Source organism: Bos mutus, chromosome 11, assembly GCF_027580195.1.
Source record: "Bos mutus isolate GX-2022 chromosome 11, NWIPB_WYAK_1.1, whole genome shotgun sequence".
In the NCBI taxonomy this organism is placed as follows: Eukaryota; Metazoa; Chordata; class Mammalia; order Artiodactyla; family Bovidae; genus Bos; species Bos mutus.
Genome location: NC_091627.1, coordinates 35,513,743 through 35,538,866, shown reverse-complemented (window position 1 = coordinate 35,538,866; position 25,124 = coordinate 35,513,743). Strand labels below are relative to the sequence as shown.

Below are 25,124 nucleotides of genomic sequence, written 5' to 3'. Positions count from 1 at the left end.
ATACCCCCAAGGCCTCAGGGAAGGGCCTGTCAACTTGTATCAAGACTAGGACTCACCCTTCAGAAGGGAAGTCACTACCTCTCCCATGAAGACAAAGCCCTTACCTCTGGCCACAGCTGCTCTTCCAATGTGTTCTCTCCAGGGGAAGTATGGGCCTGGGTCGTTCCTAAAAGAAAGCAAGAACTGTCCTGGTTATTTATCTGGAATTAACTCCCTGCTCTAGATTCACAGCTTTCATGCTTTTCCTCTCCACCCTACCTATTTGCCCTGCTCATTAATGTGCCTTGTGTTAGGAAAGTCCAGGTTCCATTCCTCCAACTATCACCTCCATTGTTTGGGACCCTGTACATCCATTAATGCAGCCTCTTAAGGCAGAATCCCTAGGTTGAGAAGCAAAAGTGTCATCTGGGAGGGGTTAGCAATAACCCTATATCTTGCACAGACACATTACTGCAGATTGCTTTGTGGGTTCCTTAGTGAAGGGCAGAACTCTAGGGGAGAGTGATGTTGGACAAATAACCGCTGTTGTTTGGGGATCCGGGATGAATCAGGGAAAGCGGAGGACATTCTGGAACAGTCTGAAGGGTGATGTGAGCTTAAGACAAGAGCTAATAGTGGCATTCCCAATAGCCATGACTGTACATAATAGCTGGACAAGGGCTGTCTTCAGACATCTTACTGAACATGAAATGAAGAGGAAGAAAAGGCAGGTGGAGAGACTGCTAAGACACTGTTCTCGTCCCAGCTTACTTCAGTGCCAGTCTTTTAAAACTTGGTTTTTAAAAAATTTTATGTACAATGAGAGATTCACTTTATAAGCCAATGAGTTTCCCCATCAAACCTTTAGCTTTCTAAATACACAAATAAGGGTATAGCACAGTAACAGCACTCTAAATAAAGGAACGAAAACCATCACCCACGGTGACAGCACCCCTATAGCCAAGAGTGGTTTCATGTGCTCACACTCATGTCCACCATCAGGCTCCTGATCAGTCTCACTTTTCATTCAGTTGTAATCAGTGGGGATGCAATCTTGTATCCTACAAGCTCCTTTAATGCTGTAACTTGAACTTTCTTTTTCACACTGATACATAATCTTGATGCTTACTTCAACAGCGTCAAGAAACATTTATGATACTGATATGTAATCAGAGGTCTGGCTCCCTTGCTCCCTCTGGCTTCTCTCCACCCAGCTCTCTGTCCAGGGTGCACATTCCTTGAATGGGCATGCCATGCGAGAACCCCCAGACAGCATCAGACAAGGCCAAAGGGAAGCCTGACTTGGGGAGAGGGGACTTGATTTCTTTTCCACTCCAGCCTTCTTCTGCAGTTTTGCTTCCTGAACCTGAAAAGAATTTATCTGGAGTTTCATGAGGGACAAGAGTGTATTTCCATTTCATGCCTACAGTGCAATCTGGCATTGATTTCCACGTAGGAAGTCATAACAGAAATGTGGGTTGTGTCCTGCCCCCAGATCTCAGTGACCCTTTGGAAATGCCCAGAAGAAATATTTCTGAGCAGAAAGAAACACAGGATGGGAAGGTGCTGAGATGTGGACAAACACAGAGTGCTTGAAAGGGCTGGAGCACAGGGATTATAACCAGAGGGCAAGGTAGATGAGGCTGCACAGACAGATGGCAGCCAGGCTGTGGAGCTGTGAACACCAGGCTACTCCGTAGGCAACAGGAAGCTGTGACAGGTCTTTGAAGAGATGAGCATTAGGGTGTGTTTTAAGATGATCATCATTCTGGGAAGTAGTGGGGTAGATGAATTAGCAGGGGAGAGATTTGAGACCATTTTGGTAATATTCTTTTTAAGCCAGGATAAAAACAAGCATGGAAGTCAATATTTATACGCAGTTTCTAGGTACCCAGCCCTATTCTAAGCACTTACATGAAATAATTCATTTAATCTTCACAATGACTCTGAGATAAATGCTATCCTCCCTACCTTACAGTTAAGAAACAGGCCCAGAAAGGGTAAGTGACATTTTAAAGGTGACACAGTGAACAAATGGTGATGGAAAGATTTGAAAATGGGGAGTCTGGCCCCATGGGCCATGCTCAGAACCAAACTAAGTGTAAGTAACAGCCTAGGATCTAGACCAGGACTCAATCAACTTCTGGTAACGGGCCAGATAGTCAGTCTTTTAGATTTTCCTGACTATACCGTCTCTGTCACAAATACTCAGCTCTGTTTGTACTATGAAAGCTACAATAGATAATATGTAAACAAATTAACTTTATAGAGACAAATTTGAATTTCATATAATTTTCATGTACCATGAAATATCTTTTTATTTTTCTTAACCATTAAAAAAAATGTAAAAACCTTTCTGGATATCAACAAACTGATTTTAAAGTTTATATGGAGAGGCAAAATACCCAGAATAGCCAACAGAATATTGAAGGAGAAGAATAAAGTCAGAGGACTGACGCTGCCCATCTTCGAAAGTTACCGTAAAGCTATAGGGTGATATTGGCAGAACAGACAAAGAGATCCATGGAACAAGAGAGAGTTCCCAGACATAGACCCACAGGGAGTCAACTGCTCTCTGATAAGAGTGCAAAGACAACACAAGGGAGGAAAGACAGCTTTTCAACAAATGCTGGGATAACCAGAAGTTCACATGGAAAAAAAAAATCAATCTAAAAATGTAAATATCATTCTTAGCTCACAGATCATACAAAAAGAGGTAAAGGCTGAATTCGGCCCATGGGCTATTGTTTGAGAACCAGTGTCTGACTTAGACACTACTAAAAAGAGGTCAAAGTGAAATGGGAAGATGACATCTCTAGTGATCAGCAATAGCTCTGAGCTCCAGGCATCCCAGGTGGGAGCCTGGATCTACCTCTAGATTACCAGGCTGGTTGCTGCTGCCTCAGCTCCTCCCTGGGCTTTGCCAGCATCTTCACAAGTAGAGGAATACAGGTCCTGGAGCAACTCTTCCCTGATCCTTGAGAAATGCCCCACTCAGCACGTCTCCTGGTCTTTCAGGCTTCATGCCTGAGGGGGTAGGGAGTAAACTGCTCTTCAAAGAATGTTTTTGGTCTTTGCTGTAAATAGAAGTTCTAATTTAAAAAAGAAAAAAAGATTTTTGTGACCAAGGATATACTTGTACTCTACAGTTCATATATTTTTAAGATTTTTAAAAATTGAGTAATATAAGCAAAAGATCTAGCCCAGTGTCTACTTCACTTCACCAATGAAGTAAAGTTTTACGGAGAGAAGAAGCAGAGTGTAGGGCATGAGGAACTGTTCTAAAAAGGAAAAGATGAAGGACAATATACAAAGTGTGTATTGAGATACATTCAATTTGCTGAAAGCTATTGTTTCATTATCAATCCAGAGACATAACCATACAAAATCTACGGGATAGAGCAAAAACAGTTCTTAGAGAGAAGTTCATAGCTATAGAGACCTTCCTCAAAAACAAGAAAAATCTCAAACAACCTAACCTACCACTTAAAAGAATTCGAAAAAGAATAACAGACAAAACCTAAAGTCAGCAAAAGGAAGGATATAATAAAGACCAGAGAAGAAATAAATAAAATAGAGATTTAAAAAATAGAAAAAAAAAAAAATCAATAAAACTGAGCTGATCCTTTGAAAGGGTAAACAAGATTGACAAACATCTGTCCAGACTCACCAAGAAGAAAAGAGAACCCAGATAAACAAAATAAGATATGAAAAAGGGGACATAATAACCAATACTGCAGAGATATCAAAAACATAAGGAAACGTTATAATCATATGCCATCAAATTTGACAACCTAGAAGAAATGGACAAGTTTCTAGAAACACACTGCCCACCAAAATTGAATCAATAGATAATTTGAAAAAAAAATTAAAGAAATAGGTAAGTTGAAAGATCACTAGAGGTGAAATAAAATCTATAACTAAAAAAGCTCCCTGCAAACAAAAGTCTAGGACCAGACGGCTTCACAGAAAATTCTACCAAACATACAATGAAGAACTGATACCAATCTTTCTCAAACTCTTCCAAAAAATTGAAGAGGAGGGAGTATTCTCAAAGACATTCTATGAAACCACCATTACCCTGGTACCAAAACCAGACAAAGACACCACCAAGAAAGAAATCTACAGGCCAGTATCTTTGTTGAATATAGATGCAAAAATTCTAAACAAAATATTAGCAAATTGAATTCAGTTCAGTTCAGCCACTCAGTCGTGTCTGACTCTTCGCGACCCCATGAATTGTAGCACGCCAGGCCTCCCTGTCCATCACCAACTCCCAGAGTTTACCCAAACTCATGTCCATCGAGTCAGTGATGCCATCCAGCCACCTCATCCTCTGTCGTCTTCTTCTCCTCCTGCCCCCAATCCCTCCCAGCATCAGGGTCTTTTCAAATGAGTCAATTCTTCGCATGAGGTGGCCAAAGTATTGGAGTTTCAGCTTTAGCATCATTCCTTCCAAAGAAATCTCAGGGCTGATCTCCTTCAGAATGGATTGGTTGGATCTCTTTGCAGTCCAAGGGACTCTCAAGAGTCTTCTCCAACACCACAGTTCAAAAGCATCAATTCTTCGGCGCTCAGCCTTCTTCACAGTCCAACTCTCACATCCATACATGACCACAGGAAAAACCATAGCCTTGACTAGACAGACCTTTGTTGGCAAAGTAATGTCTTTGCTTTTGAATATGCTGTCTAGGTTGGTCATAACTTTCCTTCCAAGGAGTAAGCGTCTTTTAATTTCATGGCTGCAATCACCATCTGCAGTGATTTTGGAGCCCCCAAAATAAAGTCTGACACTGTTTCCACTGTTTCCCCATCTATTTGCCATGAAGTGATGGGACCAGATGCCATGATCTTTGTTTCCTGAATGTTGAGCTTTAAGCCAACTTTTTCACTCTCCACTTTCACTTTCATCAACAGGCTTTTTAGTTCCTCTTCACTTTCGGCCATAAGGGTGGTGTCATCTGCATCTCTGAGGTTATTGATATATCTCCCGGCAATCTTGATTCCAGCTGCTTCTTCCAGACCAGTGTTTCTCATGATGTACTCTGCATATAAGTTAAATAAGCAGGGTGACAATATATAGCCTTGACGTACTCCTTTTTCCTATTTGGAACCAGTCTGTTGTTCCATGTCCAGTTCTAGCTGTTGCTTCCTGACCTGCATACAGGTTTCTCAAGAGGCAGGTCAGGTCGTCTGGTATTCCCATCTCTTTCAGAATTTTCTACAGTTTATTGTGATCCACACAGTCAAAGGCTTTGGCATAGTCAATAAAGCAAAAATAGACGTTTTTCTGGAACCTTCTTGCTTTTTCGATGATCCAGCGGATGTTGGCAATTTGATGTCTGGTTCCTTTGCCTTTTCTAAAACCAGCTTGAACATCTGGAAGTTCATGGTTCACGTATTGTTGAAGCCTGGCTTGGAGAATTTTGAGCATTACTTTACTAGCATGTGAGATGAGTGCAACTGTGCAGCAGTTTGAGCATTCTTTGGCATTGCCTTTCTTTGGGATTGGAATGAAAACTGACCTGTTCCAGTTCTGTGGCCACTGCTGTGTTTTCCATATTTGTTGGCATATTGAGTGCAGCACTTTCACAGCATCATCTTTCAGGATTTGAAATAGCTCAACTGGAATTCCATCACCTCCACTAGCTTTGTTTGTAGTGATGCTTTCTAAGGCCCACTTGACTTCACATTCCAGGATGTCTGGCTCTAGGTGAGTGATCGCACCATCGTGATTATCTCGGTCATGAAGATCTTTTTGTACAGTTCTTCTGTGTATTCTTGCCACCTATTCTTAATATCTTCTGCTTCTGTTAGGTCCATACCATTTCTGTCCTTTATTGAGCCCATCTTTGCATGAAATGTTCCTTTTGTATCTCTAATTTTCTTGAAGAGATCTCTAGTCTTTCCCATTCTGTTGTTTTCCTCTGTTTCTTTGCATTGATCACTGAAGAAGGCTTTCTTATCTCTCCTTGCTATTCTTTGGAACTCTGCATTCAGATGCTTATATCTTTCCTTTTCTCCTTTGCTTTTTGCTTCTCTTCTTTTCACAGCTATTTGTAAGGCCTCTTCAGACAGCCATTTTGCTTTTTTGCATTTCTTTTTCTTGGGGATGCTCTTGATCCCTGTCTCCTGTACAATGTCACGAACTTCCATCCATAGTTCATCAGGCACTCTATCTATCAGATCTAGTCCCTTAAATCTATTTCTCACTTCCACTGGATAATCTTTTTTAGGTAATACTTGAATGGTCTAGTGGTTTTCCCTACTTCAACAACACATTAAAAAGATCACACACCACAACCAAATGGGATTCATCCCAAGTTCACTAGGATGTTTTAATATAGGCAAATCAATCAATGGGATATACCACATAAAAGACAAAAACCTCATGATCATCTCAATAGATGCAGAAGAAGCATTGACAAAATTCAATATCCATTCATGATAAAAACTCTTACCACAAGTGGGTATAAAGGAAACATATCTCAACATAATAAAAGCTATTTACGACAAACCCACAGTCAATATAATATTCAACAGTGAAAAGCTGAAAGCCTTCCTGCTAAAATCTGGAACAAGACAAGGATGCCCACTCCCACGTCTTCTATTCAACATAGTGGTTGAAGTCCTAGCCATAAAGATCAGACAAGAAAAAGAAATAAAACGTATTCAAATTGTAAGGGAAGAGGTAAAATTGTCATTATATGCAGGTGACATGATTTTATATGTAGAAAACCCTAAAGACTCCACACAAAAACTACTAGACTGATAAATTCTCAAGGCAGCAGGATACAAGATTAACATATGAAAATCAGCTGCACTTCTTTGCACTAACAATGAAATATCGGAGAGACAATGTTAAATAATAAAAAAAACTTTTGTATTGCATTAAAAAATACTTAGGGATAAACTTGACCAAGGAGGTGAAGAAGGAAATGGCAACCCACTCCAGTATTCTTGCCCAGAGAGTTCCATGGGTGGAGGAGCCTGGCAGGCTACAGTCCGTGGGGTCACAAAGAGTTGGACACGACTAACACTGACCAAGGAGGTGAAAGACTTATATGCTGAGAACTATAAAACATTAATAAAGGAAACTGAAAATTATTCAAGTAAATAGAAAGCTGTCCCATGCCCTTGGATTGGGAGAAATAATATTGTTAAAATGACAATACTACCCAAAACAATCTACAGACTTAATGTGATCCCTATCAAATTACCCATGACATTTTTCACAAATAATCCTAAAATTGACATGGAACTGTAAAAGATCCAGAATTGCCACAATAATCCTGAAGTAAAAGTATAAAGCAGGAGGCATAACCCTCCTTCAGACAATACTATAAAGCTACAATACTCAAAATAATGTGGTATCAGCACAAAAACAGACATATAAATCAATGGAACAGAATAGAGAGCCTAAAAATATGCCGAGACACATATAGTCAATTAATCCTTGACAAAGGAGGCAAGAATATATGATGGAAAAATGTCTCTTCGGCAAGTGGTGTTGGAAAAGTCAGACTACTGTATGTAAATTGATGAAGTCAGAGAACACCCTTCTCACCATACACAAAAATAAACTCAAAATGGCTTAAAGATGTAAAGACACGACATAAAGATGTCATAAGACATGACACCACAAAAATCCCAGAAGAGAGCATAGGAAAAACATTCTCTGACATGAATCGTATCAATGTTTTCTTAGGTCAGTTTCCCAAGGCAGTATAGATAAAAATGAACGAAATGGGACCTGAATCAAATTTACAAGCTTTTGCACAGCAAGTTCAGTTCAGTCACTCAATCGTGTCCAACTCTTTGTGACCCCATAGACTGCAGCACACCAGGACTCCCTGTCCATCACCAACTCATGGAGCTTACTCAAACTCATGTCCATTGAGTCAGTGATGCCATCCAACCATCTCATCCTCTGTCGTCCCCCTCTCCTCCCACCTTCAATCTTTCCCAGCATCAGGGTCTTTTCCAATGAGTCAGTTCTTAGAATCAGATGGCCAAAGTATTGGAGTTTCAGCTTCAGCATCAGTCCTTCCAACGAATATTCAGGACTGATTTCCTTTAGGATGGACTGGTTGGATCTCTTTGCTGTCCAAGCTGCACAGCAAAGGAAACTATAAAACAAAAAACCAAAAAAGGCAACCTACAGAATGGGACAAAATATTTGCAAATGGTGTGACTGGCAAGGGCTTAATTTCCAAAATATACAAACAACTTGTACAATTCACATAAAATTTAAGTGAAAACAAACTTAAGAATTGGCTGCAAATTTGTGTTCTTTCCCCACCCTACACATAGACCAATAAACAGAGCCTTAGAAACTCAAGGTCTTTGGCCACCACTATCTTTTTCAAAATCATTAATCATGAAAACCTAGGGTGATTCATGGAATGCCAGGTTAAAAAAAGAAAAGAAAGAACTGAGCAAAGACATCAGTGTCTGCCTTCTGTGAAGGAAGCAGTTTAAGTTGAGGCAAGAAACTGAAAAATGAACCAACAATCCTCAGAAAAATAAAGCAGAATGCTAAATTTTATCAGACATGTCTAGTTTTCCATGAAAACTAGCCAATGAAAAACTAGTTCAGAAACCAATGAAAACTGGCTCTGAGTGGGCCCAGATGTTGAGTTTTGCAGGCAAGAGTTTCAAAGTAGCTATTATATATATGTTCAAAGAATTAAAGAAAAAATTATTTTTAAAAAAAAAAGATTAGAGACTCAACAAATAGAAGCTATATAAAAAAAGTCCAGAAATGATAATTAAAATAACTGAAAAATTTACTAGATGGTCTCATTAACAGACTTGAGATGGCAGAAGAAAAGAATCTTTAAACTTAAAGATAGATCAATAGAAAGTACCTTTCTGAAAAATACAGAGGAAAAGAGATTGAAGAAAAATGAATAGAGCATCTGAAGTGTGGGGGTATTGTCAAGCATACAAAATAACCAGATAATGAGTCCCAGAAGAGGCAGAGAGAGGGAGGCTGAAAATTAAGAGATTTAGAGATAATGGCTAAAAATTTCTCACATTTGATGAAGAACATTGAGCCACAGATCAAAGAAGCAGGGAAAAAACAAAAGCAAACAAACAAAAAAACCACTTCAGGTAAGAAAAACACAATTTTCCCTGGACACATCAACTGTAATAACTGATGTGTCTAGATGTAGATTAAAGCCAAGGTAAACAAAACTCAACAGAAGAAAAACAACTTTTAATGTATAGGAGACCAACATTATGGTAAACAGCTGACTTATGGGAAATGGTGGAGGCCAGAAGGCAGTGGAATGATGTATTTAAAATGCTAAAAGGAAGATGAACCCACGTGGAAGCAGGGTAATATAAAAAGAAACAAAGTACACAGAGAGTAAATGTGGAGGTAAATCCAAGATAAAATTGCCTGTATAAAACAGAAGTCAACAAATTATGACCCGTAGATCAAATCTGCCCACAGCTTATTTTTATATGGTTCACTAGACAAGAATGATATTTACATTTTAAAGGGTTATAAAACAAATAAGAACTTGTGGTAGAGACCAGACATGATCCACAAAACCAAACATTTACCATCTGACCCTTTACAGACAAAAAGTTTACCAAACTTGATATAAAAAAAAATTAAAAAGGGGACTTCCCTGGTGGTCCAGTGGCTAAGACTGTGCTCTCAGTGCAGGGGGCCCAGGTTTGATCCCTGGTCAGGGAACTGGATCTCACATGCTTCAACTAAGACCTGGTACAGTCAAATAAATAAATAATTTTAAAAAAAAGAATACAGTGTAGAGTTTAAAATATATGTAACATGAGCAGATTTGAACGGAGCAAATGGAGCTACACTTGTGTGAGCTTTTCCCTTTATCTGGGAAATGGTTAAATGTTAGTCGTTTAGTCGTGTCGAACTCTTTACAACCCCAAGTACTGATATAGCCCACCAGGCTCCTCTGTTCATGGAATTCTCCAGGCAAGAATACTGGAGGGGTTAGCCATTACCTTCTCCCACATTGCAGGGAGATTTTTTACCGTATGAACCACCAGGGAAGCCCATTCATTTATTTAAATTGGACTTTAATAGGACAGGGATGCATGCTATAATCAAATGCCAAAATAACAAAACTGTATAGTCAGCAAGCTAACACTGAGCAGGATAGCATGGGGCAACTGAAACAATAGAAATATTTAATCTGAAGAAGACAAGAAAGAAGAAAAGAAGATCAAAGAACAGGTAGGACACATTGAAGAATAGTCAGGTATCATTTAAAAACACGCTCTGGAAGACCAGAAATGGGAAGCGTAGGGGCGATATATGAGAACTTCCTTCAGTATCTGAAAGGACTGGAAAACCAAGGGGGATGGTGTTGCTCCACATGACCCCCAAACCAGGACAGGGCCGGTGGAGACAGATTGTCCCCTGGCAGAATAGCCTGGGCTACCTGAATAAAAAGGGCCACTCAGGGCACCTGGTCCAGGCAGAGGCTGAGGACCAAGGTGAGCGTGTGGCACACACATCAGACAGGTGTTAGGAGCTTGGACACCCTTGGTCTGGTCGATCTCTCCAGACATCCATCTCCTCACTTTTAAGATAAGGTTGATAACAGTTGCCTCATTGAGTTGCTATCAGGATTAAACCCATGGAAACACAAAGTGCAGCATCTGACACATGGTAGAGATTCAGTAACTGTAGCTGTGATTATTCAAATTTCAATATCAGAGAGATGACCAAGCATAGACCATTTTTCAGATCCTTCCGGTCTCAATGTTTTGGGATTTCCTCATATAACTAGAGAATTCACGTTTACCTTGGTGATTTAACTCATGCCTGAAAACTGCTCTGAGGCATCACAAAGAGGCTATTCCTAGAATCAAAGTGTCTAGACTTGAAGACCCAGATGGAAACTCAGGACCCCTCGGACCTGTCCCCATTGACTCTCCGGCCTTCACTCCAGTTCTCTGTTTCCTACCAGGTAAATGGGAAGAAAAATTCTTGCCTTTCTCACATCACCCTTAGGTCTTTTGGGAGAAATCATCAAAGCATTTGTGAATTGCTTGGATGCTAATCATGGAATCCCAAGGGAATTTTCCCATTTGGAAAGCTGCTTTATTCTCAAGCTCATGGATCTATGAAGGGCTTGGAGTTCCTGGAAAACCACCTGCTTGTGTGAAGAAGGGACCATTGCCTGAGGACCACTGCTTCTCCCTGAGACGCAGGGGTGTAAGAGGAAATGGCTGCCTAAGCCAGGAGGAAAGCAGGGCTTGCCAGAGCCCAGCACACACCATGCGGGGCCTCTTCTAGGAGCCAGGCCCACTGACTCACCAGCCTGTCGCCTCTTTCAGCTTGTGACCTTCTATGTCTGAAGCCAGCAGGCTCATCCTGCCCAGAGGACCACTTCCATTAGGCCACTCCCCTGCTGAAAAACACTGAATAGTTCCCTCGTCCCAATACAGCAAATCCGAACCCTAGGCTTGTTACATGACCTTGAGCCAGTCACTTAAAGTCACTCTCTAAGGCTTAGTTTTTTGAGCTTTTAAATTTTAATTGAACTATAGTCGATTTACAATGTTATGTTAGCTTCTGGTGTACAGCTAAGTGATTCAGTTATACACACATACACACTTTTTCCTATTCTTTCACAACATGGTTTATTACATGATTTTAATATAGTTTCCCAAGCTTCCCTGGCAGCTCAGATGATAAAGAATCTGCCTGCAATTCAGGAAACCTGGGTTCGATCCCCAGGTTGGGAAGATCCCCTGGAGGAGGAAATGACAACCGACTCCAGTATTCTTGCCTAGAGAATTCCATGGACAGAGGAGCCTCACAGGCTACAGTCCATGGGGTTGCAAAGAGTCAGACACTAATGAGCAACTAACATTTTTACTTAATGCTATACCGTAGGACCTTGTTATTTATCTATTTTACATATAGGGTTTAGTTTTTTAAAATGTAAAATAACAGATTTGGATTAAATCATTTTAGAAGTCTCTAAGTCTTAAGACACTCTGATACGCTATTGTTCTCATCTAAGGATTTCAAATTTGAAATTTCATTCGAAAAGACCCTAATGCTGGGAAGGATTGGGGGCAGGAGGAGAAGGAGACGACAGAGGATGAGATGGCTGGATGGCATCACTGACTCGATGGACATGAGTTTGAGTAAACTCCGGGGGTTGGTGATGAACAGGGAGTCCTGGTGTGCTACAGTCCATGGGGTCGCAAAGAGTTGGACACGACTGAGACGACTGAACTGAACTGAAGGATTTCAAAATCGCACTTTACCTAACTTGTCGCCTCCCGACACCAACCCTGCACTGCAGTCCGGCAGGCCTGCTCCCTGCTCCTCAAACCCATCACGTTGAGCCCTGACTTTGCCTTTGGGTATGCTGTTTCCCCCACTTGGATGCCCTCCCTGTTCCTCTGTCTTTACGTTAATCCCACTCATCCTCAGCACTTAACTGAGTTTCAACTCCCACATGAAACTTCTCCAGCCCACATTCATCTCTCAGTTCTCTGAATCCTGTTGCTTTTATTACATCTACTTGCACCTATTTTGGTGCTTAATTCTTCTCCAGTGATTTTATGCAGATCAGTTCTCTCTCCCCAGAGGCTTCCTTACATTTGGTTTTTTATTTCCCAACCAGGCTCAGCCCTACTTGGGTTCTTGGAAGGGTGCTCAGACAGTTAACTGACAGTAGCAAAAATGCGACTAGATGAAAATGATGAGTGATGATAAAGTCTTCAATATCTACACGGTGCAGATGACATTCCAGAAAAGTAGGACTCCTGAGCCCCCAGAGAAAATCCCATACCTGTGCCTACTACTCAGGGCAGGAATTTGGAGGCAAGTGTGTGAGTTGAAGCGGGGGTGGGACTAGGTATTCAGGCATCTGCTGTAGAGGAGAGAGTCTGACACCAAAGCTCCAGGGATGGCTCTGCACCAACGAGACAGGCGACTTGAGAAAGTCCCCCTGCCCCTTTCCCATCAATAACTGAAAGGATCTGGTCCAACCAGAACTCCTCCAAGGTTGCTTTCTGTTAATTGGAAAGAGACTATTTCTAGAAGACTGTACTGGTAACCGCCAGGAAGGACTGCAGGCCCTTGTAAAACAAATATTGACTAACTTTACTTGTTCTAATAATAAAAGAGGCATTCCTTTCCTCACAGAATGACTTCACCCAGTTCCCATCTTTGGCTTTGCAGCGACAGGCCTGGCCTGGGTGTGCTACCAAGCCAAGAGCCTTCATTTATTAGTATGACAGTCTCCTGGAGAACTTCTGACCCCTGCCAGGAAAGTGAAATTCTAGAGAAAATTGTATTTTATTAGGCATAGGGCTTCCTTGCCAACTTGCTTTAGCAAATTGCAGTTTTGAGATAGGGATGTTTCCATTTTCTAAATCAAAACTTTTCTAAATTGAAACTTTCAGAACAGGAATCTGTTTTCATATGGGTTTTGTTGAGTCCATTTTAAAGCTTGAACAAAACCTCTGGTTTGGTTCTTTCCTCCGTTGGGCTCTATCGTGATGCAGGAAGATGGTGAAAGGCCTTTTCTGTGGACTCAGAACTGAATTCTGGCTTTGGTGCTTATTAGCTGGATGAACTTGGGCAAGTTATTTAAATTCTGAGTCTCAGTTTTCTCATTTATAAAATGAGGATAATAGTACACCCAGCTTAAAGGGAAGTTGTTATATATGTGCAGTGCTTAGCATGGGGCTTGGCTGTTCTACTGAACCTCACACCAAGAATTTATTTTGAAGGGTATACTGGTAGTGCCCCGGGTGCCTGACAGGTAATGTTCATAGTCTCTGAAGACAGGCATCTTCATCCTGGGCCTCAACGAACCTTAGTTTTTCAAGGAGTTAAAGCATCACACACTAAAAAGCAACCAAGCACATAAACAAACAACATATCCAGGAACAAGTATTAGCAGAAAAAAACAAAGCAGAAAATAGATCAAAAACTTTGAAGACTGAAATTATAGATAAAAATTATAGAACTGCTGTGTTCTTTTAAATAAAAGACAAATTTGAGGACATTTATAGGAACACAACATTTTTAAAAGTGACATTGCAAATTTGATAGAGAACTAAATGTAAATTACATTTGAAAAATGAAACCAATTTTCAAAAATCTGAAAGGAAAAAGATGTTTCCATAGAAGCTGAAAAGACCTTTAACAGCTTTAACATTCATTTCTGATAAATATAAACACACTCAAGAAAACAGAAATTTGTGGATACTTCCTAAATGTGAACACACAAAACATAATTTATGTGTATGTATGTATAATTCCCAAAGCCCATCATCTAACTGAACAAGGAAATTTTGTTTTCTACTAAAGTCAGGAGCAAAATGAGAATTCCCACTATCTCCCTTGTTGTTTAGCACTGTATTGGAGCAGCAGACAATGCAATCAGAAAAGTAAAGTCAGAGAAAGGAAAACTATTGATCATGTGAGAATAACCTTGAAAACTCTAGAGAATCAGTGTTAAAACTAATTCAAACAATAAAATGATTTAGCAAGATATAAAGTATAAAATTAACATAAAAATTAAAAACCTTCATATACCCCAATATATGGCCTGGCTCAGTTAGCAAATATAATGGAAGACATTTATAATAATATAAGATAAAATAGGCTTCTAAATAAGCCTATTTTCCTCCATTTACAAATTTAAGGCAATTTCAATAAAACAGCAATACCTTTCTTTTTTTCTAAAGCTAGGTGAAATTGATTCTAAGATTCATATAGAAAAATAAACATGCAAAAATAGCTATGAAAATCCTAGAAAACAAGAGCAAGGAAGTAGGTAAAGTAGATTGCAAAATAATCACAAATTCTTCCTATCCCTGAATGTATGTCACTTGGCAATATAACGCTGCTGTTCCTCCCAGCGAGAGGAGAGGTTAAGTTCTCTACTCCTTAAACCCCAGGGTTGGCCATATGAATTGCTTTGGTCAATGGGACATTATCAAACATGACGCAAGCATGAGACTTGAAAAGTGTTGATACTTTTGGAACTTACCCTTTCATTGCTTTTTGGCACCTGAAAATATATGATTTTTTTTAAAAGACATCTTCCTTTGCAATTAGAGAATTTAACTAAAATACTACTTCTCATCTATGACATTTCAAGAATTCTAAGGCCTGACAATATATTCTATTGTCAAGCTATGGAGAAGTAGGCATTTTCATATATATATATATATATATATATAGCCAATGGGAATGTAAAATGGTACAATCCCTATGGCTGGGGGAAATTTTGGTAATATCTAACCATTTGTGTACTTATCCTTTGACCCAGAAATCCCAGTTTTAGGAATTTACCCTAAGCTATACCTCCAAAAACATAAAAGAGACACATGTACATGATTGTTCATGACAGCATTACCTAAAATAGCAGAATATTGGAAGCAACCTAATGCTCATGTTGGGAGACTGACTGAATACATGTGGTATACAATGAAATATACTATAGTTGGGAAAAAAGTTAAAAAGATATCTGAACAGATATAATGTAATTTCAGGATACATTGTTAAATGAAAAAAAAAAACAGGATGAAAAAGAAATTTATAATAGTTTATCTTTGTGCAAGAAGAAAAATAATATATGTTTGCAAAGCAAAACATAGAAAGGATATGACAATAATTAAATCTGTTACCTACAGGGACAGGTAGAAATGGGATGGAAAGGCTAGGGATAGGAATGGAAATTCTGAGTATATCTTTTCACATAGCTTTGACTCTTGAACCATGTTAATGTTTTATATATTCAAAAAATAAAGTGAGGGGCTTCCCTGGTGGTTCAGTGGTTAAGATTTTGCCTTCCAATGCAGTGGGTATGGGTTCAATCCCTGATCGGGAGGCTAAGATCCCATGCACCTCATGGCCAAAAAAAGCAAAACAAGACATTAAACAGAAGCAATATTGTAAAAAATTCAATCAAGATTTTAAAAATAGTCCTCATCAAAAAAAAAAAAAAATCTTGAAAAAAAAAAAGTAAAATCAACAAGAATGGGAGAAACCCAAACAGAAACAATATTATATGTCAAATAGATAAGCACACAGAGAGAAGAAAAGAGTTACTACAAGTGATTTTGATCAAAATATTTTGATTACATACCCTGAGTGGAACAGAACAGTCTAAGGACAAAAAAACAAAGATTTTGTTTGTGGTGTACTATTGTACTAATTCAAATATTGTAGGATATATATGTACTGTAGGATTCAACAAATGAACAAATGTATCGAGTTTTTGTAAAGCTGGTTTGCACTGCGGGATAAGGAAAATACAAGTCTGGAATAGAACAAGGAGATAAAACCCTAACCTAAGTAAAAGTAGAGATATCTGTATAAACACATCTTTTTAAAGAGAAAACTATGTTTCTGAGCTCTGCGCTGAGAGAGCTTAGACATAATGACACTCCAGCAGCAATGAATACCACTAGCACCTGGATCTAAATAAAATCCCCTATCAATTAACATCTTAAAGGCATTGCTAACTGCATGGCTGAAATAGGGAAAATAGATTAGTCTGAATAACTTGTTCCATAAAATTAGAAGTGCTTAAAAATTGATGAGGAAACAGAAGTCAGCTTGGAGAGGCTCTCACAGGCCAATAACTTGAGCATCAAAATGAGTAAGCACAAGGCTGGGTTATAACATACTGATTAAAAAAAGAATCCATAAGTCCATTTTATCTTTTATGAAAGATAAATCTAAAAGGATGGGGTATTTTTAGGAGAGAATTTTTTTAAAGAGGAATGCCAACTAACAGTAGAAGAAGAAATGATAGACATTTAAAAATCACCATCCTACACTCACCATGGTAATAATTCAGGCAAAATTTATCAGTGGATGCTAAAACCATTAGTTATAAGAACAGTCACTTGGTATCTCCCTAAAAATTATAAATCACATGGGGAGGTACCTTTACAAGGGAGAAATCTGGCAGACACCATCTTAACCAAATTATCGAATTTAACATTAATGAAAATATTTGCTAATATCACATGTATCCCTAAATGTTACATATCAAGGACACAACACAATCTATGTTGTATTTCTACCTGAAGAGTTTAGTCTGACTGTAGCAATAAAGAAACAATTTGGAAAAATTCAAACTTCAGTACACAAAACAGCAAGCCTCAATTTTTTAAGAACACAAAATATAAAGTAAAAAGAAAGCAGGGAAAAAAGGCTAAAGAACTATTGTAGATTAAAAGGGATTAAAGAGGCAGGAAAATAAATGCAGTGTGTGGTCTTTGGTAAATCTAACAAGCAATGACTGAAAAAAAATGAACAAAATAATACAAAGCCAATTAACTTATTCACCATATTAGAGTAAATCATGCAATCATCTCAATAAGTGCAAAAAAAGCATTAGCTAAAATTCAACACCCACTCACGATTTTTTTTTTAAACCTCTTAGCGAATTAGGAATAAAATAGAACTTTCTTCATCTCATAAAGAGTACCTACAGAAAAGCCTGTAGCAAACACCACACGTACTGATGAAACATTAAAAACACTTTCCTTTTGAACTTGGAAATAAGACAAGAGTGCCTCCAACCATCAATGCTATGAAAAAATAGTAGTTGGAGGCACCAGCCAGCACAGTAAGGCTAAAGAAAGAAAAGGTATACAGGTTGAAAAAAGAGCAACCAAACTGTCCTCATTAGCAGGATTGCATCTACAGAAAATTCAAAAGAATATAGATAACTTATTAAAATTTTTAAGTTTGTACATGTGAAGTCGCTCAGTTGTGTCCAATTCTTTGCGACTTCATGGATTATAGCCTGCCAGGCTTCTCGTCCATGGAATTTTCCAGGCAAGGATACTGGAATGGATTGCCATTTCCTTCTCCAGGGGATCTTCCCAACCCAGGGATCAAACTGCACTATAGGCAGACTCTTTACTGTCTGAACTACTAGGGAAGCCCAAGAGTTTAATTGGGTACAAAATAAAAATTTATTTCTATATATCAATAACATTTTCAAAATGATAATTCAACATTCCATTTATCCTACACCAAAAGAATCACATAACTAAGAAAAAAAATGAATAAGACATATGCAAGACCTCAGAGAAAACTATGAAGCATTGAGTGACATTAAAGAAGACTCATTATTGTAAAGATATTTATTTTCCCCTAAACTTGATTTGTAGAATTAAAAGCAATTTCTATCAAAAGTCTGACAGGTTTTTTTGGGGGTAGAAATTGACAAATAGTAAAATTTGTATGAAAGTTCAAAGCCAAGTCACTTTTAAAGAAGAAGATAAAATAGACTTGTTTTTCCCAATAATAAAGCTTACTATAAACCTATAGAATTAAGATAATGTGCTCCTGGCACAAAAATAGACAAAGCAGCCAATAAAGCAAAACAGATTTCAAACAGATGCAGGCACTTGTGAATCCTTTATATGTGAACAGAGGTGAGGAAGCAACCAACTGTTCAATGGTGCTGAGACAATCAGACATTGTGTGAGAGGGAAAAAAAAGCCACTAGGGCTTCCCTGGTAGCTCAGCTGGTAAAGAATCCGCCTGCAATGTAGGAGACTCCAGTTCAATTCCTGGGTCAGGAAGATCCCCTGGAGAAGGGAATGGCTACCCACTCCAGTATTCTGGCCTGGAGAATTCCATGAACTGTACAGCCCATGGGGTTAAAAAGAGTCAGTTGGACACATCTGTGCAATTTAAAAAAAAAAGAGGGGATGGTTCTCCTCTTACATTAGTCACAAAAATCAATCCTGGATGTCTTTAAAAAGATCCATGGAAAAAAGCAAATTTATAAAATTTTTAGAAGGATATATAGGATAATATCTTCTTGACCTAGAGACCAGAGAGAAGTTCTTAAAGACAACACAAAAAGCACAAACCAGAAAAGATTAAAAAACTTTAGAAATGGACAGGTAATATACAAACAGACAACAGCCAGACCATAGTTGACAATACAACTTTGACCTACACATCTGCAGTAGACAGGCACGGAAGCCCCACCACCACTCCCGCAGCAATCAGCCTAGGACAGTCAGGACCTGGTGCATGTCTACATTACCCCTACTTTTGTCTCTGCTTCCAACACAGGACGAACCAGAGAAGCCGAGTATGTTTCCTCGGGCCTGCCTTCCAGTTGGCCACCTGCAGCTACTTTCCCTCTGGCAACTGCCGCCAATCAGAGCACCCCTGAAACCTTCTTTTTGGTCATCAAGCTTTCCCACTCCTCTGCCTGCCTTGAAGGCATCTCTGCCCAATGCAAATGATAGCAGCTGCCTCCTGGCCATAGCAACTTTAGAGTAACTCACTGATGTGCTCAGTCGTGCCTGCCTCTTTGTGACCCCACGGACTTTATCCTGCCAGGCTTCTCTGTCCAGGGGATTTTACAGGTAAGAATACTGGAGTGGGCTGCCATTTCGTTCTCCAGGGAATCATCCCAACCCAGGGATGGAACCCGCGTCTCTTGGCGTCTCCTGCATTGGCAGGCAGATTCTTAACCGCTGTGCCACCTGGGAAGAAACCTCAGAATGCTAAGTTGCTTCAGTCGTGTCCGACTCTGTGTGACCCCAGAGACGGCAGCCCACCAGGCTCCCCTGTCCCTGGGATTCTCCAGGCAAGAACACTGGAGTGGGTTGCCATTTCCTTCTCCAGTGCATGAAAGTGAAAAGTGAAAGTGAAGTCGCTCAGTCGTGTCTGACTCTTAGCAACCCCATGGACTGCAGCCCACCAGGCTCTTCCGTTCCATGGGATTTTCCAGGCAAGAGTACTGGAGTAGGGTGCCATTGCCTTCTCCAAACCTCAGAATAAATGCCTCCAATTGTTTTCACTTGGGTGGTCTTTCTCTGGGGTTTCCTGGTGAATTTACTTCCCTCTAAATTTAGAATTTTGCTCTCTTAAAGTCTCTATAAAGAGACTGGAAAAACAAGTGCCCAGAAGATATTTTTGGTTATACCAAATGAACAGCAAATGCACAGTGCATATTAAAAACTAAAACAAAGTAGGAAAAAGGACAAACATTTGGGAAAAAGATGGGAAACACACAAGAATAGGCACTTCAAAAAAGAGGAATTCAAATGGTCAATAAAGATTCCTAGGCCTCAGGAGTAGTCAGGAAAATGCAGTCTTCCCATACAGGGAGCTGAGCAGGTACCATCTTCCACCACCACACCTACCTCCCACCCCAAAGACTCTGAGAAAGCGGCGACATGTCCTAGGTAATTAGCAGAGGCAGGGCTTGGACGCCAGTGGGCCCTGGCCTCTGTCCCCATCTCCTCCTCTCCGTCAGGGGGCTCCAGGGCTTTCCCACTCTGGGCCCAGGCCTCTCATTTGGAGAGGGTAAAAAAGTCATCTTTAAGGTCTACTTCAGATTTAAGAGATTCTGCCTTTCTAGACAAAGGGAGAAAGGAAGAGCCAGGGGCCAGGAGAAGAGGGGCAGAGGCCCAGTCTTCTAACCATTAGCTCTGAGGAGTCCAGAGCCCTGGCTGGGCGACCTCTCATTTCAATCAGGGCCAGTATCCCTAAAAAGCATGGGGCCATCAAATCTGCCTCCCTCTCCCCTTTCAGCCAAAAAAACAAGCAAAGCCCATGCGATCATACAAATGGGCTTACCATTAGTGGTAGCAGAGGTATTAATATCTCCATGTTAAGAATCAAGGTCTGAGGAGGTAGAACTTGCCCAAGACCACACAGCACAGAGAAGGAGCAGCCAGGGCCCTACCCCCACTGCTTGTTTCCCCCCAACGGGGCTGCAGCCCGCCTGCACCTTCTCTCCTGTTCCAAGACCCGCCTCTTCCCCACAGCTGTAGGCACTCAAATCTCTGCTTTGCAATCTGCCTGCTCCTCTCCCAAGCTCTGAGCGAAGCGACGTGGGACACCTGCAGGGCCAAGCCATTGGTTGCCCGATGAGCAAAAAGTGGACTTACCTCGCCCCAGAAGCAGTAGCAGCCCCAGGAGGAAAGTGCAGGGCAGCAGCCCCATGCCGGAACCTTCCAGATGTCTGCAGACTAATGGGCTCTCACTCTTCCTGTGGCTTTTATGCTCCTCTGTTGTCTGATAGAGCGCCAGTCATAAATTTTATTGTCTTCACCTTTGAGAGGGGCCGTGGCCAGCTGTAAATGATAAATATTAACATTTAGGCAGAAGACATCTCAAAGTAGATGGGTCAAAGATGGGTGGCACATTCTAGGCAAAGGCACCAGAAGACCAGGACCACATAGCCCCCTTCGAGTGGCCTTCCAGGATGGAGGGCACAGAAATTGCTAGTGTCCGGGCACTAGAAATGGAAGGTGCTGAGCTAGAATCCTGGGTCAGAGCTTGGGGTCATCCTTTAGGTTAGCCCCAGTTTTTCTGCTGTGAGTTATGGAAATGAAAGCCGTGAGAGGATTGAAAGTACCTTGTAACATTTGTAAAGCAAACGGCCACCTCCAAATGTGAGGTCTTTGAGTGTGCAATGCGTTCCCACAGTGTCTCAGGAGCGCCGACGGGCTCCCTGGTTTGCTTGGTGCAGAGAGGTTTTCTCAGACCCCCCACTCCCAGAGCCATGGTGGTCGGGAGTGTGGGGCTGAAGTGCATGCCACACACTTACTGGCTGCATGTTGAACTGACAGATGTAAGCCAAGAGATGAGCCATGGAGCTCATTGGATAGAACCAGAAGCTTCCTTTGGGCAAACGAAGCCAGAATACTGGGCTGGGTCTAGGCAGCTGAGCAGATGGAGCTGGAATTTAAAGCATGGGTGACAAAATAGTCTTGAGGGTGAAGCTGAAATTTTTTCCTGCAAGTATCAAGGAATGGTGGCCCATAGTTAATAAAACAGATGTATTTAAATCATCCTTGCATTATGGCCACCCTAACAGCACCAAGGCTGAGAAGCCTGGCTCCTGAGATCTAACCAGGAGACTGAGCTGGTTTCTATCATCCAGCCTCAAGTCTTGATCTGCTGACATTTTCCTCAATTGCATAAAATCATAGTTGGGTTGTCTTAAGTATAAAGTGAAGACAGAGTGGGTGGCCCCTTTGTTTCTGACTTCCAGACATTAACATGTCTTCCTTCCTCACCTGCTCAGAATAATGTGGCTTGTGGGTGACCACAGGTTTAGCCATGCCAAAGGCTCAGCCTCTGGGAGACACGAAGGTGTCAGGTCACACCAGGGGTGTGGAGGCACTGATTCAACTTGACCAGCTGGCCGTCCACTGGACCTGGAGCCTGGCAGAGGGTGGCACACAAGGCAGAGAAGGAAGAAGTAGTAAACCCAAGATGAGTCTGCAGGGGTCATTTGAGCATAGATACTTCTGAGCATCTGACCCTTGTTCTCTGTTTTATTAACTTATTTTTAGTTTTTGGCCTCATTGCCCAGCATGGGGCATCTTGGTTCCCTGACCAGGGATCAAACCCATGTTCTCTGCAGTGGAAGCATGGAGTCTTAACCACTGGACTGCCCAGGGAAGTCCGTGACACTTGTTGTCTTCACCAATCTGCCCATAAGCTCAATGAGAGACACAAAGCTCCCATTCTATGACAATGTTAGGAGTCCAGGAGTCAGCTCCAGGCCACCATCAGCTTTGAGGAGCATCCCTGAACCTGCTTGGACTGCATGAGTGTTCAGGTCCTCACTCATGCTTAGGTCAGTTGCAGGTGGGGTGGCAAGCATGATGAGAAATGGACAGAAATAGCCCAGAGTCCATGCACCCCCTTCCATCTCTTACTGCTTCTCTGCATGACCATTATGACCCAACTAGAGTGATATGTGTACCAATCTCTCACCCCTTTTCCATGTAGAAAAACTGAGAAGTGATTTAAAACCATCTTGAACCTTTGTGAAGCATTTTTGTATACTGAATTACCTCTTAGATTAAAAAAAAATCTCTGAGTCCTGTCAGTGCATCAGGGAGTTCTCATCAGCTGTGTGGTGTTGGGGAAATAACATTTCTTGGGCGCCCTGTCCCCCTCTGTGGTGTGTTCTTCACACGTCGTAGTCTAATTAGCACCAATGACCTTTTGTGATCTGTTGCTGCTGCTAAGTCGCTTCAGTCATGTCCGACTCTGTGCGACCCCATAGACGGCAGCCCACCAGGGTCCCCCGTCCCTGGGATTCTCCAGGCAAGAACACTGGAGTGGGTTGCCATTTCCTTCTCCAATGCATGAAAGTGAAAAGTGAAAGTGAAGTTGCTCAGTCGTGTCCGACTCTTAGCATGGACTGTGACCTGTTAGCAGCTGTGAAAACAAGGGGAAAAGGACTTGCCAAACTTATAAACTTATTCTCTGATTTTCGCTACTAAAATATCCTATGAGGACATGTCCTAGAGATTGGAAAAGGTGCTCCATTTCAGATTTTAGCAACATTCAGCAGATGTTCCTTTAGGGAAAGGCACAGCCCTAGGAATTCAAATCTTTCAGGGATGGCAGCCCATGCCTTGGTCAGAAGGCATTTTGGTGACTGAAAAAGCTATGTGCTTGCTGTTAGTTCTTGGTGCTGAAAAAGCTAAGGGCTTCCCTTGTGGCTCAGTTGGTAAAGAATCCACCTGTAATGCGGGAGACCTGGGTTCGATCCCTAGGTTGGGAAGATCCCTTGGAGAAGAGAAAGGATACCCACTCCAGTATTCTGGCTTGGAGAATTCCGTGGACTGAGAGTCCATGGGGCCGAAAAGAGTCTGATAGGACTGAGCAACTTTCACTTTCACTTTGCTGTTGTCCAAGAATCCACAAGGGGGCGCTAGACCAAGCCTCGGCCACAGGGCCTGGGTGGATTAAAGGGGCACTGGCCTTAGAAGAGTATTTTTCAAACTGGAGGGTTATAATCTATTATTACCCCATGAATTTTATTTGGTGGATGATAATCCTATTAAAAAAACTGAGAAGAATATAATGTAATGGAGTGTATTGTATATAGTAAGGATAAGTAATGTTCTAAGAAACTTTAATTTCAAGTAAACCTGGTGATACAATATTACAATATGCATTTCTAAACATGGATCACAGTAAAAAAGAAAGAAAACCACTACCTCAGAGAGTAATTGATTGCATCCACAAAGAAATCCCTAAACTTCACAAAAAAGAAAGCTGATTTGTTTTTCCCTCTGGGGAAGGATACAGCTACCCCAAATTCCCATGTGCCAGGAGCTAGAAGCCATAGTGGAAAGTGAAAGAGTCAGTCGCTCAGTCACGTGCAACTCTAGGACCCCATGGACTCCTCTGACCGTGGGATTCTTCAGGCAAGAATCCTGTACTGGGTTGCCATTGTCTTCTCCAGAGGATCTTCCTGACCCTGGGATGGAACCCAAGTCTGTTACCTCTCCTACATTGGCAGGTGGGTTCTTTACCACTAGCGCTGCCTGGGAAGCCTGCCATACTTGTGATTAGATCTGGGCCTTGGGAAGAAAGTACAAACCAAGCTTTTAGATGGTTGTGAGCAAGGAGTAAATAAAATTATTCTTTCAACAAAGGAAAATCTAGTCTTTGGCTCCTAGGTACACTCTGGCAATGAGGTGGAAGTGTGTGCCTGTTATTTAGGATAAGTACCCATTGGGGCCTGTTCTAAAAAAGGTCCATAGCTGGAAGAGGAAGGGTACACGTCAGAACTGTGGGAGGGGTGGAACCAGGAGTGTCCATTTCAGAATAATCTGCACAGATGATGTCAGGCCCTGGGAAGTGTCTGCCTCAAGTTCTGGCTTTTCTGAAGCACCTACTGGCCTTCACCATGACAGCCTTGTGTCACTCAGTCCTGCATGGAAATGGTCCCATGATCCTGGTGGGTTTCCTGAGGGAGAGGTTGGGGCTTTCTCTTCCTGCCATCTTAGCATTCCTGGAACCCCTCCCCACAGAGCACCTAGCTCGATGTCTTGCATGTACAAGGCCCTCAACAAATCTTCATTCATTGGTTGGATATTCTCCAAGGGCAAAGCGACAACTGGTCTAACCAAACCTATGTTCTCCTAGCCCTTCCTGGTCACAGAAGTAAAAGGAGGCTTGGATTAGGCATCTCCAGACCTAAATGTTACCCAGACGCGTGTTCCTGTGGATACAAAACACAAGCCTATGTGTACACACACACCGGTAAAACACTGTCCAGTGTGAGTGACTGAGCAGATTTAGTTTGCTTGGGGCAGAGGATTTTCTTACAGTCAATATACTAAAGATAAGAGTTCAGTTA

At 41.2% G+C, this 25,124-nt stretch overlaps 1 protein-coding gene across 1 annotated transcript in view; it reads right to left on the bottom strand.

Annotated features, from left to right (window-relative positions):
• The window catches only part of PLB1 (phospholipase B1), a 173,219-nt gene that overhangs the window by 104,302 nt on the left and 43,793 nt on the right, over window positions 1-25,124 (bottom strand). Inside the window, exons 3-4 of the mRNA XM_070379301.1 lie at window positions 20,899-21,084; window positions 105-166 (exon numbers count right to left, since the gene is read on the bottom strand). Of these exons, the coding sequence (XP_070235402.1) occupies window positions 105-166; window positions 20,899-20,953 (117 nt within the window). The 5' untranslated portion in view covers window positions 20,954-21,084. The remainder of the gene's footprint in view (window positions 1-104; window positions 167-20,898; window positions 21,085-25,124) is intronic.